Source organism: Carassius carassius, chromosome 4 (assembly GCF_963082965.1).
Source record: "Carassius carassius chromosome 4, fCarCar2.1, whole genome shotgun sequence".
NCBI lineage: Eukaryota > Metazoa > Chordata > Actinopteri > Cypriniformes > Cyprinidae > Carassius > Carassius carassius.
In genome coordinates, this window is record NC_081758.1 from 43391340 (window position 1) to 43411662 (window position 20323).

The 20323-nt window shown below is 36.4% G+C and overlaps 1 protein-coding gene across 6 annotated transcripts; it reads left to right on the forward strand.

Moving 5' to 3' along the window:
* The first annotated feature begins 1509 nt into the window (after positions 1 to 1509).
* Positions 1510 to 6262, forward strand: LOC132140114 (cip1-interacting zinc finger protein-like). Of its 6 annotated transcripts, none has more exons than XM_059548948.1 (7): positions 1510 to 1678; positions 2950 to 3111; positions 3453 to 3550; positions 3927 to 4093; positions 4511 to 4604; positions 5927 to 6008; positions 6103 to 6262. In XM_059548948.1, the coding sequence occupies exons 2-7, from the start codon at positions 2969 to 2971 to the stop codon at positions 6242 to 6244; spliced, it is 726 nt and encodes a 241-aa protein (XP_059404931.1). In that variant the 5' UTR covers positions 1510 to 1678; positions 2950 to 2968; the 3' UTR covers positions 6245 to 6262. The 6 variants fall into 6 exon arrangements, with proteins under 6 accessions (XP_059404931.1, XP_059404930.1, XP_059404927.1 ...); XM_059548947.1 differs by having other exon boundaries at positions 1511 to 1678; positions 2857 to 3111; XM_059548944.1 differs by lacking the exon at positions 1510 to 1678 and adding an exon at positions 1754 to 1939 and having other exon boundaries at positions 2857 to 3111.
* Positions 6263 to 20323: the final 14061 nt, after the last annotated feature.

A 20323-nucleotide genomic window follows, 5' to 3' on the forward strand; every position in this document is an offset into this window, starting at 1 on the left:
TATGACCATATTAGCCCGGTCCTGTCAACACTGCACTGGCTCCCTATCAAACATCGTATAATAAAAATAAAATCTGGGCAGAAATCACTCAAAAAATAAACGATGCTAGCTATGGATATGGACAAAGCCCAGACGAAGTCAGGAATAATTGGAGGGACTTTGCAAGTGACAAAACAGAGGACTGTGGCATGTAAGAGGGAAGCAAACAAGACTGATGGGGTATCAGTTCAGTTCCCCCTGTCCCTACAGAGGAAGAGACAGTTTTGGCCATCCTGGGGCCTGTTGCAATGGTCATCAACCAGGCCTTTGCCTTCAAAGTCCAGGCCTCCAACATCTGGCCCTCTCCAGTCTGGCCCTTCAACATCAGGCTTCACATCTTCAGAGGGCAATAAGAAGAAACAATGCTTTAAATTCAGTTGTTAGCTACACTGCATTATTATGGTGTTGGAAATGTATGGAGGTGGTGGGTGATGGCCTGATGGGTGGGTGATGGAAGCACACATGACTTTTGTGTGGGCCACTTCTGCAGTTTGCAGGTGGCTGAAGAGGGTGCATGGCTTTGGTGATAACTGGCTGCTGGAGACATGTCCTCTTCGCCCATACGTCCTGTCACCTGTGCAGCAGCCACCATTGCAGTTTAAACCATTTGTTTAATCTGACATAATTTCTGTTAAATATTTGGTTTCTTTGCCGATATGCATTAAATGAACACTTAAAAACATTAAAAAAAACTTTTGCAAACAGTGTATACCGTCTCTCTCTCTCTCTATATATATATGTACGTATTTACACACAAACACATTTGTAGAGAGTATTCTATATTCTAATTCTGTAAAAACAACAAAACCACTCACTTATTTATACATTTTTTGTTACTTTATTTGGGTACATTCATTTAAAATTAAAAATTAATTTACTATAAAAATACTGTAATTTGAGTGTTAACATTTTATATAATGGAAAACCTCTAACACACAGTTTTACCAATATTGTTATATGAGACATATGTATTTTGGAATGTTTTTACAAAGATAACTCACTTGACAAACTCATCGTTTCTTCGCACAAACGAAACAATGGCTGCGTTCTAATCGGCAAGATTAATGCTTTCAGAGAGCACTTCTAAGGGAGAATATATGCTATATAGTATCAAACTGAATTTGTAATAATAATAAAAAGGCGAATTATGTAATAAACTTAAACCACAACTTTAACTCTTTTAAATCACTCAAAGTGGATAGTGAAATCTTCTAAAGGAATAGGGCATAGGGTCGATAACTGTGAATAGAACACAGCCCAGGTGCGGCGCAATCAATGACGTCGACACAGCAAAATAACGACGAACTATGCCTCTAACCACAGGTGGAGAGCTGTCGTTCCAACGACACAAGTTTGCGATTGTTCGTTTGAACTATGGTTTCGGGAAACACCGAATCGTTGAACTACGTTGGTAACGACGGAACTTGCGACCATAGTTGGCTAATGGGAAACGCATCCCAGACTGGTTGAGCTGTAACGTTCAGTCGCTCCTCCAGTCCTGCAGGGGGCGCTGTGTGTCGAGCCGCGCCGCCGACGCTCAACACAACACCGGCGAGAGTGCAGCTAGCACGCCGCTAATGTGTCACAGGAAGTTTTCGCTCGTTTCTCCGCTTTAACCTCATCATCCTTCGCAGAGCTCGTGAGTAGATTGTACTCTGCTGATTAATAGACTCCAGAGTTCAGGAGCTGGTCGCTTTGAGAGGTTTGGGCTAGCTAGCTCTTACAGATAAAGATATTGGCCGCGTGCCAAAGCTGTTGAGGCCCTATCTAGACAACACCTGAGGGAACAACTGAAGGGTTTGATTTATATATAGGGTGCTGTCTATGTAGGCGACGAGGATTTGAGACACGGGCTGATGTTTAGGTGCTCTGGATTGTTTCGTAGCTGTAAAAGCTGAAGGTTAGTCTAGTTTAGCTGTTAATCTTCATTGAATTCGTCTGTTTATTACTCTCTGTATTCTTTTATATTGAGCTTTTATGAGCTTTACTCTTGTTTTTCAATGTTAGTCGTCGTTTAATGCACGAAACTTTCGTTTTTATATTTTGTTGGCCATTTCACCCTCTTTTTTACCTTTTCAACTAAACAAGCTGGTTTTGTTTTTTCGTTTAAATATGTAAATGACTCCTGTTATGATTGGATAATCTCTTTTTTCTAAAATAAGCAAATAATGTAAAGGTTGTTTCAATAAAATCTGAAGACAGAATGTGAAATCAGATGCTATATGTTTGGAAGCCCAATCATGCCACGGAATTAATTAATTAATAAAAACAAAAAGGTAATTTTTGCGATTACATATAAATAAATACATGTATATATATTACATATATTTTAATAATTTTATAATTAAGTTTTTATCTCACAATTTGGAGTTCTGACAGAAAAAAAAAATCAAGACATAAACTCACAATTAAAAAAAAAAAATCACAATTACCAAAAACAGAATTTTAAGACGGAAAAACAAAATTGTGTATATCTTACAATTCTGTGTTTGTGTCCTGCAATTCGGAAAAAATAAAAATAATAAAAAGCCATAATTGAGAGATCTAAACACACAGTTGTGAGATGAAATATGCAATAACATTTTGTTGTTGTTTATTCTGTTTTGGAAATAGGCTTTCCTAATAGATATTCACATCATGTTATATTTTAGTTGTAATCATAAGCAATTTGTAAAAAAAAAAAAATGATCTGGTATAAAGTTATTATTATGATGCAAAATCTTGCCTAATCTTCATTTCAGAAGCGTATAGAAACAAAGGCCTGTTACTTTTTTGTTTTGTTTTACACTCTTCCATTCCCCTGTATGAATCTATCAGAGCTGTTCTGCATTGCTCATGCTCCTGACTGGGAGACAAGCGTCTGTGAAGTGATGTAGTGCTCTGTAAAGGTTAAAGAGGGTTTTGTCTCAGGTTGAAGTCAGACGTCAGGATGTTCAACCCTCATCAGCATCAGCAGCATCAGTTTCATCAGCATCTCCGACAGCTGCAGCAGCTGTTTCAGCAGCAGACTCCGCCTCCCACAGCTCCTCCACCTCCACCAGCTCCACCTGCCCACCACATCACACACACACGGTACTCGTTCAGACTCAGTGCATGCTAATATAATAGTATTATATATTATAATATACTACAGTAGTAGTAGTAGCCCTTTATTCTGGAGTAATAATGATGGAAATTCAGCTTTGCATCACAGAAATAAATTATATTTTAAAGGATATTAAAATAGAAACCATTATTTTATATTGTAATAACATTTTGCAAGATTGCGGTTTTCTGTATTTTTGATCAAATAAATGCAGCCTTAATGATCCCTAACTTTGACCTGTACTGTATATATATATATATATATATATATATATATATATATATGGTGTTGCATTAGTGTTCATATCCCGTGTGTTTGTGTTGTTCAGGCCTCCTGCTCGTATGGTGAACCTGTGCTCCTCCACACAGACCTTCATCGCTCCCAATCCCGTGCTGCAGGGGGCGCTGCTGATGCAGCAGATGCAGGGTAAACACGCACGTCCTGATACACACACACACACACACACAGAGCGGAGAACATGTATGTGCTCACTAGTGAGAGAACTCTCTTCAGGGTCATAGTGCAAGCTACACTAGAAACAATTACACTTTAATAATGCATAAAATCAAAGTAAAATGTTCCAGATTTATCCAGTGAAGTTATTTTTAATCTGTTATATTTCTGCGAGTCAATCATGAGTTTATTTGTAATTCCCGTAATTCTTTGTGGTGATTCTCATTACATTAATTTTTACCTAAATATAAAGCATGTTTATGATTTGCGTGTCAGAGAAGCGCTGTAGACATGAGTTGGATGTGTTTCACCCGTGTTGTCCTCTCGTGGTGTGACCTGTGACCTAAAGCGGGCGGCATGCCTGGGTTTGGGATGAGCGGCCAGCAGTTTCGTCAGTTCTTCCCTGCGGGCTCCAGAGCGTCTGTTCTGGGGCCCGTCCCGATGGGAGTCACCATCAAGACCCCACACATGGGCTTCCAGCGCCACTTCACGCCACACGCGCGCTATTTCGCCAACGTGAGTGTGTATTAAACCTCGGCACGCAAATATGTTGTATTTTCAGCATCATTACTCCAGTCTTCAGTGTCACGTGATATTCAGAAATCATTTGATAATAAGTCATCATATTTTCATGATTTCTGAAGATCATGTGACACTGAAGACTGGAGGAATGATGCTGAAAATACAGCGGAGCATCACAGAAATAAATTACACTTTAACACAGATTCACACAGAAAACAGCTGTTTTACATTGTAAAAATATTTCACTATTTTTACTGTATTTTTGATCAAATAAATGCAGCTTTGATGAGAAGAGACTTTCAGAACATCCTTCTGATCCCAAATGTTTTAATGGGAGTGTACATGAATCATATTTAAACAAATAAATAATCTATTGTGGTGTACATTATTTGGTAAATGTGAAACACACAGGAGTTTCAGGCTCGTCAGCCGGACAGGAAGAGGGAAAACGAGCAGAAATCTGCGGGCAGCAGCGACAGCCAATCAGAAGCCAGCAGCAGAAGAGGTATTCGGAAGAGTCACGTGTCTCGGCCAAACAGTTCTGCTTAAACCAAATATATGCAGAAATCATGTTAACGTCGCAAAAGTTGAATGTTTTTAATAACTCTACAAAACACTTGTTTCCTGAAGAATAAGAATAACTTTGTGAAAAAGTCGGAAACGTTTTGTACATCATACAGCCCTTCATCACATCTGCTGAATAAAATCCAGGATTTGTTTCTTAGCAATTTTGAGATGCTCATTCCAAAAATAGTGTCAGATTTGCTGGAGCACATCACGCTTTGTAAACAAATATGCATTTCGTAGCATTTTTGCTTTAGGCAGTCATTTATAATCTATTGTTAACCGATTATCGGCACCGATATTGAGCTTTTTTCATGGTTATCGGTCATTTTCAAAACCGATTTAAAGCATTTAAAGCAAACTGGTCAAAAGTTTGGGGTCAGTAAATTTTTATTATTTCTTTTTTTTATAAATAAAATGTGTTAAATTGTTAAGAAGTGATAGCAACGATTTATATCGTTATAAAAGATTAATATTTTTATTAAATGCTGTTCTTTTTTACTTTTTATTCATCAAAGAATCCTGAAGAAAAGTATTGTAGTTTCCAAAAAAAACAAAAAAATTGGCAACTTTGATCATTCTAATAATAAATCATCATATTTTCATGATTTCTGAAGATCATGTGACACTGAAGACTGGAGGAATGATGCTGAAAATACAGCGGAGCATCACAGAAATAAACTGTATATGAAAGGTTATTTAAATAGAAACCGTTATTTTATATTGTAATAACATTTTGCAAGACATTAAAACATTACAAGTCTCATTGATCCCAAATTATTGATCGGTATTGTGTGTGTGTGTATGTGTGTATGTGTGTGTGTGTGTATATATTTGTCATTAAAATCAAAGCATTAGTTATTTGGATAAATGCATTAAAGCCAAATATAAAAATATATAATCTTAATTTTTCCCCTGAAAAAAGGGTATGTGATGGAAAATATTTATTTCTATTTTTGAACTCGGCATTAGATAATATCAGGCCTTTGTTGCAAATCAGATGCAAGATGCAAGGCTGTGTAATGTGCGCATAAACGTACAATAATCAAGTCAAGTCACCTTTATTTATATAGTGCTTTAAACAAAATACATTGCGTCAAAGCAACTGAACAACATTCATTAGGAAAACAATAATCAAATCAAGTCAAATAAACCAATGTAAAGGACAGATACAATGTTTCAAGCTATTATAACACCAGAATGATTGAGTTTTAAAGGGCAGAAATGAGATGAGGAGTGTGATTTGTGTTTTGATGTGAACAGCAGATGAAGCGTCTGCTGCTGGATGCCAGGAGTCTTCAGAGCAGCCCGATGAACCAGAGGCCAAAAAACACAAAACACAAGAGTCAGTGACTTTCCATCTGTCTGTGTGTGTGTGTCAGATTGATCTCTTCTGTGTGCTGTGAGTCTGTATTAATGCAGTTTGTGTGTTTGTGCAGGTCAGAAGAGCCTGTGGAGACAGAATCCGCTCGAAGCGCTGAGATCCTGCAGGTACCGAGTGTTTCACCTTCATCAGAACGGATTGAGGGAATATTCTTGGGTTTTACCATCTGTCACATCTGTGACCTGCCGTCAACTTAAAAATCTTCTGTCCCTCAATTTTTAAAAAAGAGAAATAAAAAACCTGTTCGCAGTAGTGCCATAACAATGGAGGAAGGTTAAAACTGGAGACTTTAAAAGCAGAAATATGAACCTAGTGGGTTTTTTGTTTGTTAATGCACATCAATTTTAACACCAATTCTTCAGTAAAAATATGATTTGACCGTAAAATTGTAAGCAGGTTTTTATTTTAAAATTTCATGTTTTTTTTTTTTTTATGTTACATTTGAAGGTTTTTGTGAGTTTTGTGTTTGTAATTTTTAGTAGTTTTTTATTATTACATTTTAAGTAAGTTTTTTTAAATATTTTAGTACATCAACTTAAACTAAATGAAAATGAGAAACGTGATCTTGGCAACTAGCAGCTATTTTATAAATTATATCTTATTTAATCTTATTTCAAGTCACTTTTTAATGGTTTTTAACTGTAATAACTCTATATATATATACAGCGCGTGCATGATTATGCATTTTGATATTCTGCTCATATTTTTGTTTCCAAGCACATTTTAGCAATTCCAAACCACATCCATCTTAATAACTAATATTCATTTTGTGTATAATCATTTAAATACAAAAAATGATTAAACTCAAGTGAGAAATGCTTTATATTTAGGTGTGCAGGTTTTCTTTAACAGATCAAATCTGCCATAAAAGAGATTTAAGTCGCACTGAAAAGTCAAAAATTATTAAATGTCCACGATAAATCTTAAAAAAAAAAACTAATGCAATACAGATATTGCGGATTTAAATCGTGACCACTGGACAGCGAAATATTCATTGGGTCAGAAACAAATATATATTACTATAACTGTTATTATAATAACTCTGTGCATGATGTGTTGTGGACATGCTTTTCTAGATGAATGAGTGTCATTCAACGCATGTCTCGTCACGTCTCGTTAATTAATTGCGTTACTTGCAATTTCTTTGTCAGTATTTGTGAAATTTCGAAGTGAAATCCTACACTAATTACACTTCCATTTTAATTTTAAAGTCTTGATGTTATTTTGGTTATTTTTAGTAGTCCTTCTTTTTTATGTCTGTATATTGTTATTCATTTTCATGATTTTTTTTATTATAGTACATCAAGTTAAACTAGATAGTAAAGTTTGTGGTCAAACTTTAAGTTGACTTGAAAAAGCCTAGCCAGAAAGTTTGAAGCTAGCATGTTACCAGCATGACTAGCATGTCTCTAGCATGTTGTTAACATTATTAGCAAGTGACTAGCATGTAATTAGCATGATTAGCAAGTGAAAAAAAAAAAAACCTTTTGTCCATTGTTAAATGCTAGTTTAATGATGCGACATGGCATACGTAAAAATGTATGTAAGCCAAGTTTTTAAAAAAGAGCTTAAAGAGTATTATGTATAAGCTAACATTTTGTCACACCAGGGGCGTAGCCATAATTTCAGAAGTGACAGAAATGTCAAATACAATCATTTTATGTATGTAGCCTATATAATAATAATAATAATTATTATTATTATTATTTTTTTACAAGGAATTATCTTCTTTTTTAATTACTTTTAACTAGCTGTAATAAATCAAATACACTGCTGGACAATAATCAATCATTTGTAATCAATATTTTTTCCTAATGGCAATTTTATGATTGTTTTATATACTAGGCTACATTTAATTAGCAATTATTTAAATTTTCTGCACAGAATAAGGTAGAAAATATACTTTATAGTTTCTGTACTGTAATAAATGTCAATTAGCACTGCATCATTCATAAATTGTTTGTGAGTTTCATCAGTTCATTCTGCTTTTATTCAGTTTAACTGCAGATATAGCCTGGCACGTCTATGAGAGCGAGATCGCTTCTCTTTCAGTGTGAAAACGTCTTCATCTCTATTTAACTTTTCCTCTCCATCAGCGAATGATTCTGAGAGAAAACGTTTGCTAATGAATCAAACGCTACTTTCATGCATATTATCAGATAAATCTCGCGCTCTTATTTTAAGGTTGTTGTTAATGCTGTGGTTAATTTAAAAAGTTTCCTTCGTATATTCGGTTCATCCGCATTGTTTAAAAACATTTATTATTCAATGGATCTGTGCGTATGATTTAGACACTTACATTTCTGCTCCGTCCATGCAATAAACACAGCTGTCGACGGCTCCGGTAACTCCGTCGGTAAGATGCAGAGAGCCATTGACAAACTACAGAAAAGTAAAACTACTTCACGTTAGCATTACTGGCCACGAGTCCTATAGATCACACGTCAGCTGCGTCAGAGACGAAAGAAGCGCGAGCGCAATCCTGTGACAGTCTCAGTCGGTAAACAGTGGAGCGCGTGAAGGACAGATACGAGGCACGATTCACGAACACTGTTCAAGGTCTCCATTAATTCGTGCGTGTAGTAATTTAATGTGTATACATTTTGAAAGCATTGAATCGCTATAGAAATCGCGATTCATTCGATTCTTAGCATTTTGAATCGATTACTGTCCAAGATTGGTGATTCACGATTGAAAAATCATGTTTCAAGATCGATGCATATGAATCGTCAGGGTTTGTAATCGATGCATCGAGAAAACGAGTGAATCGTTACACCCCTAATCACAGCCCATTTCACCCTGTCATTGTGTTCATGATTTAGCATATATATATACACAAACACACACACACACACATTACAGCAGAACTGTTTCCAACACTCATAATAAATCAGAATATTAGAATGATTTCTAAAGGATCATGTGATAGACCGGATGTCACATGTGACACTGAAGAATGGAGGAATGATGCTGAAAATTCAGCTTTGCATCACAGAAATAAATGATCATTTAAAGTATAATAAATTGAAAACAAATTATTTTAAATTGTAATAATATATCACAATATTACATTTTTTTCTGTATTTTTGATCAAATAAATGCAGGCTTGATGAGCAGAAGAAACTTCTTTCAGAAACATTAAAAATAGTAATGTTTCCAAACTTTTGGCCTGTACTGTATCCCCCCAAAACTGCACAACAGTCAAAATCACAGTCTGGGGACTCAGAACTGCTAACATTAAGTTTAAGGTAAAAATAACTGCCATGAAATTATAGTATCTTACTCCTATGCAATAAATTGTTCTTTCACTACATCTCTTTACCTCTGTCTTTATCCTCTTCTCTTCTTTTTGGCACTGTATCTATCGCAGACTATGCTCATTTATAATGTGTCATGTAAATTCGGCCTTCCGTCACAATCAGGAAACTTTCACCGTGTCTAGAACTGGCGCGAGCTGCCAGGGCCGTTTCTACGAGCTGTGTGTTAACAAAAGCAGTGCTGTCTACATTGGATGCGGCGTCGGGCACGCTACACAACAAATTACCAACAACTGATCGCGCGCGCTCTGTTTCTGACGCACTTCAAGCACTCGATGGGCGGGGGAAGATTGAAGAGCCGGACTTTTTTTTTTTTGCTTTATTTGGTAGTATTTCGAATTAATGGTTTTTAAAAAGTAGCCTATTATAAAAAAAAATCACTCGTTCACTCATTCTGGCGCCCCTATGAATGAGTGGCGCCCTTAGCATTTGCGTATACCGCCTGCCGCGGGCCGGCCCTGGAGAGCTCTGTGACGATAACTGCTCACTTCATCACAGCACACTGGGAGATGAGAAGTCCGGCTATTATGTTAAGAAGATATTATGCCATGTGCACTTTAAGTTGATTTAATATATTTTAATTTAATACTTTAATGTTAATAAAAAAAAGACAAAACGTATGTTTATTTGTCTTGGACTTTTTTTTTTTGCTGATCCGAAAAATGATCCGATCCATACGAGGACGAGCGAGCGCGGGTTTGACCAGATGTATTTGGAGGTTATTGCTCACGTCTCGTTCTGCACATATCCAAATGTTTCCATATTCGCAATGTATCTGAATGTTAAACTATAATATTTTTTATTTATTTAATGTAAACTAGACGGAAAGATCATACTCTACACATGAGCAAAAACGTGCATAACAGCAGAGTGGACCGGTATACTACGGTCTATTTAAACTGACCAGTGTAACCTTTGTTTGGTTGACTGTACTTTATTTTAATAATGAATAATAGTACGTTTGAAATTAGAATGTAATTTAGATGTTCTGTGTCATTTATACCAAACACAAATGTTGCTGGTTGCTAGTGTGTTTGCAGCACTACTGTTATCAATTTTTTATATATTTATTTTTTTATATTTTTCAGTTTAATTGATTTTTATTTAAATGTATATTTAAGTTTACATTTATGTTCCAACAAACTTGAAAAATTCTACTTGATAAATGCTCTAAAACTTTTATGTAAATGATTGACTTTTATTTATATATATATATACAGGTCCTTCTCAAAAAATAAGCATATTGTGATAAAGTTCATTATTTTCCATAATGTGATGATAAAAATTAAACTTTCATATATTTTAGATTTTAGACCAACTGAAATATTTCAGGTCTTTTATTGTTTTAATACTGATGATTTTGGCATACAGCTCATGAAAACCCAAAATTCCTATCTCAAAAAATTAGCATATCATGAAAAGGTTCTCTAAACGAGCTATTAACCTAATCATCTGAATCAACTAATTAACTCTAAACACCTGCAAAAGATTCCTGAGGCTTTTAAAAACTCCCAGCCTGGTTCATTACTCAAAACCGCAGTCATGGGTAAGACTGCTGACCTGCGAGAGGGTAAGACACAAAGAAATTTCTGAATGAACAGGCTGTTCCTAGGGGGAAGTCTTGGCCTGGTGGTTAGAGAATCGGACTCCCAATCGAAAGGTTGTGAGTTCGAGTCCCGGGCAGGCAGGAATTGTGGGTGGGGGGAGTGCATGTACAGTTCTCTCTCCACCCTCAATACCACGACTTAGGTGCCCTTGAGCAAGGCACCGAACCCCCAACTGCTCCCCGGGCGCCGCAGCATAAATGGCTGCCCACTGCTCCGGGTTTGTGTTCACAGTGTGTGTGTGTGTGTGTTCACTGCTCTGTGTGTGTGCATTTCGGATGGGTTAAATGCAGAGCACAAATTCTGAGTATGGGTCACCATACTTGGCCGAATGTCACTTCACTCACTTCACTCACTCACTTCCCAGAGTGCTGTATCAAGGCACCTCAGCGGGAAGTCTGTGGGAAGGAAAAAGTGTGGCAAAAAACGCTGCACAACGAGAAGAGGTGACCGGACCCTGAGGAAGATTGTGGAGAAGGACCGATTCCAGACCTTGGGGGACCTGCGGAAGCAGTGGACTGAGTCTGGAGTAGAAACATCCAGAGCCACTGTGCACAGGCGTGTGCAGGAAATGGGCTACAGGTGCCGCATTCCCCAGGTCAAGCCACTTTTGAACCAGAAACAGCGGCACTGGACTGTTGCTCAGTGGTCCAAAGTACTTTTTTCGGATGAAAGCAAATTTTGCATGTCATTCGGAAATCAAGGTGCCAGAGTCTGAAGGAAGACTGGGGAGAAGGAAATGCCAAAATGCCTGAAGTCCAGTGTCAAGTACCCACAGTCAGTGATGGTCTGGGGTGCCATGTCAGCTGCTGGTGTTGGTCCACTGTGTTTTATCAAGGGCAGGGTCAATGCAGCTAGCTATCAGGAGATTTTGGAGCACTATTAACATAACATTATTAGTGTGACATTTAAGCATGCAAATGAAGGGGAAAACTTCAAGATATCGGCCCTAAAAATCGGCAGCACATATCGGCCATCGGCTGACCCTGACCTCTAAACATCGGCATTGGCTATAGAAAAACCCATATCGGTCGATCTCTAGTTGCTAGTATGACAAGCAAGTGACTAGCATGATTAGCAAGTGACTAACATGTAATTGGCATGATTAACAAGTGACTAGCATTGTCTCTAGCATGTTGTTAGCATGATTAGCAAAAGTTACTAGCATGTTTTAACGTGATTAACAAGTGACTAGCATGTAAGTAGCGTGATTACCAAGTGACTTGCATTTATTTAGCGTTATTAGCAAGTAACTAGCATGTAATTAGCATGATTGGCAAGTGACTAGCATGTTGCTAGCATGTCTAGCAAGTGACTAACATGTAATTATTATGATTAGCATGTGACTAGCATGTTGCTAACATGACTAGCATGTCTCTAGCATGTTGCTAGCATGACTAGCAAGTGACTAGCATGTAATTAGCATGATTAACAAGTGACTAGCATGCAATTATCGTTATTAACAAGTGACTAGCATGTATTTAGCATGATTGGCAAGTGACTAGCATGTATTTAACATGATTGGCAAGTGACTAGCATTTCTCTAGCATGTTGTTAGCCTGATTAACAAGTGACTAGCATGTAATTAGCGTGACTAGCATGTAATTAGAGTGATTGGCAAGTGACTAGCATGTTGCTAGCATGTCTAGCAAGTGACTAACATGTAATTATTATGATTAGCATGTGACTAGCATGTAATTAGCGTGACTAGCATGTAATTAGAGTGATTGGCAAGTGACTAGCATGTAATTAGCGTGATTGGCAAGTGACTAGCATGTATTTAGCGTGATTGGCAAGTGACTAGCATGTATTTAGCGTTATTGGCAAGTGACTTGCATGTATTTAGCGTGATTGGCAAGTGACTAGCATGTATTTAGCGTGATTGGCAAGTGACTAGCATGTATTTAGCGTGATTGGCAAGTGACTAGCATGTCTCTAGCATGTTGTTAGCCTGATTAACAAGTGACTAGCATGTTGTTAGCATGATTAGCAAGTGACTAGCATGTCTCTAGTTCGTTTCTAGCCCGATTAGCAAGTTACTAGCATGTTAACATGTTTCTATGCAAATCCAGCAAAAAACAGTTTATTAAATAAAAAACCAGCTAAGACCAGTGTGACAGTGGCCAAAACCACTTTAAAACCATGTTAAAAGCATGTTTCTAGTCTGATTAGCAAATTACTAACATGTTGTCATGTTTGTATGCTAATCCAGCTAAAACCATTTGATTCAGTAAAAACCATCTAAGACCAGCGTGACAGTTTAAATGTTAAACTTAAGTTTGAATATGATTTCAGTAAGTTGGCTTTTTCAAGCCAGTTTTTCAAACTGGCAACTAGCTGAAATATTTTCATAATAATATATAATTTTTTATTATTATTTAAAATATATATTTTATTTCAGATAACTTTTTGTTTAAATTAGTTATTTTTTATTTTTTTAAGTATTAATTTTAATTTCAATTTTAGCTTTACTTAGCTATATTAACCCAGGTGTAGAATAAATTTAAGAATACTTTTTTTTTTTTTTTGTAAGATATTGCATCGTCTGTGTAAATTTGTCAGTTGTTTTATGTAGCAAGGTTATGATAGTTAACTAAAACCATATAAAAAAATTGTTAGTTAAACTAAAATAAATGCCAAAATAATTAGTTAATTTATAATTTTATTAAATGCTAAAATAACAAAATTTCTCATTTTTGTTTAGTTTAATTTGAAGTACCTAAATATCTAAAACTCAAATCAATTAAAACGAATAAGTAAAAATTATATAGATCTATTTAAAAGAAATATTAAAAATAATAATAATAAATAAATATTTTGAAAACTAATAAAAAAAGACAAAAACACACAAGAAGATTGCTAAAACATTAACTATAAAATTAAAACAAAATAATATTAAGATGATGATGATTGACAGCCTGGTGCGAATGCTGTTGTTGTGTTTGTGTGGAAGCAGCTGTGGAAGGAGTCGGGCAAAGCCTGCGCAGATCAGCTCAACGCAGACATGTTTCTGGGTGATGAGGACGGAGAATGCAGCGACAACGAGAGAGAGGAAGAAGAGAACGGGAAGGTGAGCGCATCGCCGTGTTTTCTGCTTGTGCGGTGCTGAGCTCACATGACTCTCTCTCTCTCTCTCTCTCTCTCTCTCTCTCTCTCTCTCTCTCTCTCTCTCTCTCTCTCTCTCTCTCTCTCTCTCCTGTAGGAGGGTGTGGCTGCGCAGATGGAGGTCACACTGGAGGATCTGAGTGAAGATGAGGAGTTTGATTCAGACACTGTGTATGGTGGGTTTTCATCAGCGACAAAACGATCTTCCTCTGTTATTGTTCAACATCAAAACAATAAAAGTTTAAAGGGACAGTTCAACCAAAAAGGAAAATTACCCCATGGTTTACTCGCCCTCAAGGCATCCGAGGTGTATATGACTTTCTTCTTTCAAACGAATCCAATCCAAAAAATCCTGGCTCTACCCAGCTTTATAATGGCAGTGAATGGTTGTTATTTGTCAATAGTCCAAAAGAAGTCCAATAAAGTGCATCCATCCATCATAAAAAGTGCCTCACATGGCTCCAGGGTTGATTAAAGACCTCCTGAATCCAGTCGATGCATTTGTGTAAGAAAATTATCCATATTTAAAACCTTATAAACCGTAATCTCTAGCTTCTGCTAACCGTTGTGTGCACATTTGTTCCGGCAAATGACGTAGTTATAGCGTAGGCTCCGGTGAGAATATGTTAGTCTCTTAAACACCAACGTTTGTTTACAGGAGCAAAGGAAGCAAAGTTTCCTTACTTTTAGCTAGGGATGGCAATACATCGGCCACCATATCGATATCGGCTGATAAATGTAAATATTTTTGTTATCGTTATCGAACCAATAAGAGAATTTGGCCGATATCTTAGAGCCGATATTTCACTTCAGATGCGCACTGTTCACCATGATGGTTTTTAATTGCTTGAAATATTATTGGAAACACTTCGAAAATTAAAATACAGTGAACTGCAACTGTAATTTTTCTTACACAAAAGCATCGATTCGCTTCAGGAGGCCTTTTTTCACTCCTGGAGCCATTTGAGGCACTTTATATGATGGATGGATGCACTTTATTGGACTTCTTTTGGACTATTGAAAAGTAACACCCATTCACTGCCATTATAAAGGATATTTTTTAATATAACTCTGAATTGGATTTGTCTGAAAGAAGAAGGTCATACACCCCTAGGATGCCTTGAGGTTGAGTAAATGTAAAGAGTAACTGTCCCTTTAATACACGCAGAAAGGAAATGGGTTTTAGTATATAAAACTATGTGCATGTCATTAGTTTCTCAAAGGCACAAAAAAGTATCTTGTATGCTTGCAAAAGTCTGATATTTAGAGGTTCTGTATGTTGTAACGTTGAGAAAATCAATAAATAAACCCCTTAAAAAAATCTAATAAATAGAAATAAGTAGGGTTTTTTCATTCATGCATGATTGCATCTGTTTTTAACTCTATATCTCAACATGGTCTATTAAAAACGAGTAATATTCTTGTATTCAGTAACTACAGGTGTTGACTGTTATTGCACAATGGCTCAGATTGAGAGAGTTTTTCACTATTGTCTTCTTCTGTCCAAACGCTGATGTTGATGACATGAATCTGATCATGTGACTCTGTGTCTGCGGCAGGCTCAAGTTTCGTTTATATATAGTTGATATATAAGAATATATATATGAATATATTATGCATTTATTAAATACTGCAGTTTATACATTTTATCATTTCTTTTCAGTTCATTTCGTAAATTTGCTTATTTGGATTTATTAATATTTTGTCTAAATCGTCCTGTTTCAGTTTAATCCAGTTTTTTTTCTGGAATCAGTGTTATTTTAGCATTATTTATATATAATAATTTTATATAAAATAATTTTATTTTCGTTTTTAATTTTAGTTTACGTTTTAGTATTTTTTTTTTTTAGATAGTTTTTTTATATATATTTCAATTAGCTTCTAATTTTATTTACATTTTAAAAGTCATTTTGGTCTAATATTTATTATTTTATATTTATATTATATTAACATTCATATTCAGTTTTATTTTTGTCTAAATCTTCCTGTTTCAGTATAATAAAATATATTTTCTAGAATCAGTGTTATTTTAGCATTATTTCTATACTATTATAGTATTTATTAAGGTTTTGAATTAGTTTTTATTTTGTGTTTAAATATTTTAGTTATGTTTTTGTCTCTTTTTATTTTAGATGTATTTTTTTTAAATGAATGGTTGTTGTCATGGTGTAAAGAACAGAAACTGCTATTTGTTAATAACTGGAATCTTTTCTGGGAGCGTCCTAGGCTGTTTCGCGCTGATGGATTACACCCCAGCAGAGTCGGAGCGGAGCTGCTCTCTGACAACATCTCCAGGACACTTCGCTCCATGTGACTAGTAAGACAATTCTCTCATAACTATTATGATGAGTTTTGTTCCACCCGCTTAAATGATAAAAGTACTTGTGCTGTAAAAACTATTAAGACTGTGTCTGTTCCCAGAATAGTGAGGTCAAAATATAATGTAGGATCTAGAAAAAATCTTATCGTAATTAAACCAGAAAAATGTAAAGTAAATAAACAAAAACAATTTTTTAAGTTTGGGCTCATAAATATTAGATCACTCACACCCAAAGCAATGTCAATATCACCTTTATTTATATAGCGCTTTAAACAAAATACATTGCGTCAAAGCAACTGAACAACATTCATTAGGAAAACAGTGTGTCAATAATGCAAAATGATAGTTAAAGGCAGTTCATCATTGGATTCAGTTATGTCATCTCTGTTCAGTTAAATAGTGTCTGTGCATTTATTTGCAATCAAGTCAACGATATCGCTGTAGATGAAGTGTCCCCAACTAAGCAAGCCAGAGGCGACAGCGGCAAGGAACCGAAACTCCATCGGTGACAGAATGGAGAAAAAAACCTTGGGAGAAACCAGGTTCAGTTGGGGGGCCAGTTCTCCTCTGACCAGACGAAACCAGTAGTTCAATTCCAGGCTGCAGCAAAGTCAGATTGTGCAGAAGAATCATCTGTTTCCTGTGGTCTTGTCCTGGTGCTCCTCTGAGACAAGGTCTTTACAGGGGATCTGTATCTGGGGCTCTAGTTGTCCTGGTCTCCGCTGTCTTTCAGGGATGTAGAGGTCCTTTCTAGGTGCTGATCCAGCATCTGGTCTGGATACGTACTGGATCCGGGTGACTGCAGTGACCCTCTGATCTGGACACAGACTGGATCTGGTGGCTACGGTGACCTCGGAATAAGAGAGAAACAGACAAATATTAGCGTAGATGCCATTCTTCTAATGATGTAGCAAGTACATAGGGTGTTATGGGAAGTATTTCCGGTTCCGGTTTACCTAATTAATGCAGCCTAAAAATCCTTTAACGGATTTGGATAATAAAAGCATATTAGTATGTTATGTGTATGCCAGGTTAAAGAGATGGGTCTTTAATCTAGATTTAAACTGCAAGAGTGTGTCTGCCTCCCGAACAATGTTAGGTAGGTTATTCCAGAGTTTGGGCGCCAAATAGGAAAAGGATCTGCCGCCTGCAGTTGATTTTGATATTCTAGGTATTATCAAATTGCCTGAGTTTTGAGAACGTAGCGGACGTAGAGGATTATAATGTAAAAGGAGCTCATTCAAATACTGAGGTGCTAAACCATTCAGGGCTTTATAGGTAATAAGCAATATTTTAAAATCTATACGATGTTTGATAGGGAGCCAGTGCAGTGTTGACAGGACCGGGCTAATATGGTCATACTTCCTGGTTCTAGTAAGAACTCTTGCTGCTGCATTTTGGACTAGCTGTAGTTTGTTTACTAAGCGTGCAGAACAACCACCCAATAAAGCATTACAATAATCTAACCTTGAGGTCATAAATGCATGGATTAACATTTCTGCATTTGACATTGAGAGCATAGGCCGTAATTTAGATATATTTTTGAGATGGAAAAATGCAGTTTTACAAATGCTAGAAACGTGGCTTTCTAAGGAAAGATTGCGATCAAATAGCACACCTAGGTTCCTAACTGATGACAAAGAATTGACAGAGCAACCATCAAGTCTTAGACAGTGTTCTAGGTTATTACAAGCAGAGTTTTTAGGTCCTATAATTAACACCTCTGTTTTTTCAGAATTTAGCAGTAAGAAATTACTCGTCATCCAGTTTTTTATATCGACTATGCAATCCATTAGTTTTTCAAATTGGTGTGTTTCACCGGGCTGCGAAGAAATATAGAGCTGAGTATCATCAGCATAACAGTGAAAGCTAACACCATGTTTCCTGATGATATCTCCCAAGGGTAACATATAAAGCGTGAAGAGTAGCGGCCCTAGTACTGAGCCTTGAGGTACTCCATACTGCACTTGTGATCGATAGGATACATCTTCATTCACTGCTACGAACTGATGGCGGTCATATAAGTACGATTTAAACCATGCTAATGCACTTCCACTGATGCCAACAAAGTGTTCAAGTCTATGCAAAAGAATGTTGTGGTCAATTGTGTCAAACGCAGCACTAAGATCCAATAAAACTAATAGAGAGATACACCCACGATCAGATGATAAGAGCAGATCATTTGTAACTCTAAGAAGAGCAGTCTCAGTACTATGATACGGTCTAAATCCTGACTGGAAATCCTCACATATACCATTTTTCTCTAAGAAGGAATATAATTGTGTGGATACCACCTTTTCTAGTATCTTGGACAGAAAAGGGAGATTCGAGATTGGTCTATAATTAACTAGTTCAAAGCAGTTATTGTAAATGAAATGATCACAGAAAATAGTTTTGATGTACTCTGCTTGACTGAAACCTGGCTAAAACCAAATTATTATTTTGGTCTAAATGAGTCCACTCCACCGAACTACTGTTATAAGCATGAGCCCCGTCAGACTGGTCGTGGAGGAGGTGTTGCAACAATATATAGTGATATTCTCAATGTTACCCAGAAAACAGGATACAGGTTTAACTCTTTCGAAATACTTCTGCTAAATGTTACACTGTCAGACATGCAAAAGAAATCTAATGTATCTCTTGCTCTGGCTACTGTGTATAGACCACCAGGGCCGTATACAGAATTCCTAAAAGAATTTGCAGATTTCCTCTCAGACCTTCTAGTTATAGTTGATAAGGTGCTAATCATGGGAGATTTTAATATTCACGTTGATAATGCAAATGATACATTAGGACTTGCGTTTACTGACCTAATAAACTCCTTTGGAGTCAAGCAAAATGTCACCGGGCCACTCATCGTTTTAATCATACACTAGATTTAATTATATCGCATGGAATCGATCTTACTGCTATAGATATTGTACCCCAAAGTGATGATATTACAGACCATTTCCTTGTATCGTGCATGCTGCGTATAACTGATATTAACTATATGTCTCAGCGTTACCGTCTGGGCAGAACTATTGTTCCAGCCACCAAAGACAGATTCGCAAATAACCTGCCTGATCTATCTCAACTGCTATTTGTACCCAAAAATACACATGAATTAGACGAAATTACTGACAACATGGGCACTATTTTCTCTAATACATTAGAAGCTGTTGCCCCCATCAAATTGAAAAAGGTTAGAGAAAAACGTACTGTGCCATGGTATAACAGTAATACTCACTCTCTCAAGAAAGTAACTCGTAGTCTTGAACGCAAATGGAGAAAAACTAACTTGGAAGTTTTTAAAATTGCATGGAAAAACAGTATGTCCAGCTATAGACAGGCTCTAAAAACTGCTAGGGCAGAGCATATCCACAAACTCATTGAAAATAACCAAAACAATCCAAGGTTTTTATTTAGCACAGTGGCTAAATTAACAAATTACCAGACGCCACCTGATTCAAATATTCCACCAACGTTAAATAGTAATGACTTTATGAATTTCTTCACTGATAAAATAGATAACATTAGAAATATAATAGCGAATGTAGATTCTACAGCGTCTAACACTTCAGTTTCATCCATCGCACCCAAAGATAAACTGCAGTGCTTTACAAATATAGGACAGGAAGAGCTAAATAAACTTATCACTGTATCTAAACCAACAACATGTTTATTAGATCCTGTACCCACTAAATTACTAAAAGAGCTGTTACCTGTAGCCGAAGAACCGCTTCTCAATATCATTAACTCGTTGTTATCTTTAGGTCACGTCCCAAAACCATTCAAGCTGGCGGTTATCAAGCCTCTTATTAAGAAACCAAAACTAGATCCTAGTGTACTGGCAAATTATAGGCCTATTTCAAATCTTCCATTTATGTCTAAAATTTTAGAAAAAGTTGTGTCTGCTCAATTGAGCACCTTCCTGCATAAAAATGATCT

What these genes read in the sequence shown, in the direction of transcription:
- LOC132140114 (XM_059548948.1), top strand. Translation starts at nt 2,969, where the DNA reads ATGTTCAACCCTCATCAGCATCAGCAGCATCAGTTTCATCAGCATCTC. An exon ending in GCTGATGCAGCAGATGCAGG is followed by an intron (nt 3,551 to 3,926) that starts GTAAACACGCAC and finishes TGTGACCTAAAG; the next exon opens with CGGGCGGCATGCCTGGGTTT. An exon ending in AGAAGCCAGCAGCAGAAGAG is followed by an intron (nt 4,605 to 5,926) that starts GTATTCGGAAGA and finishes TGATGTGAACAG; the next exon opens with CAGATGAAGCGTCTGCTGCT.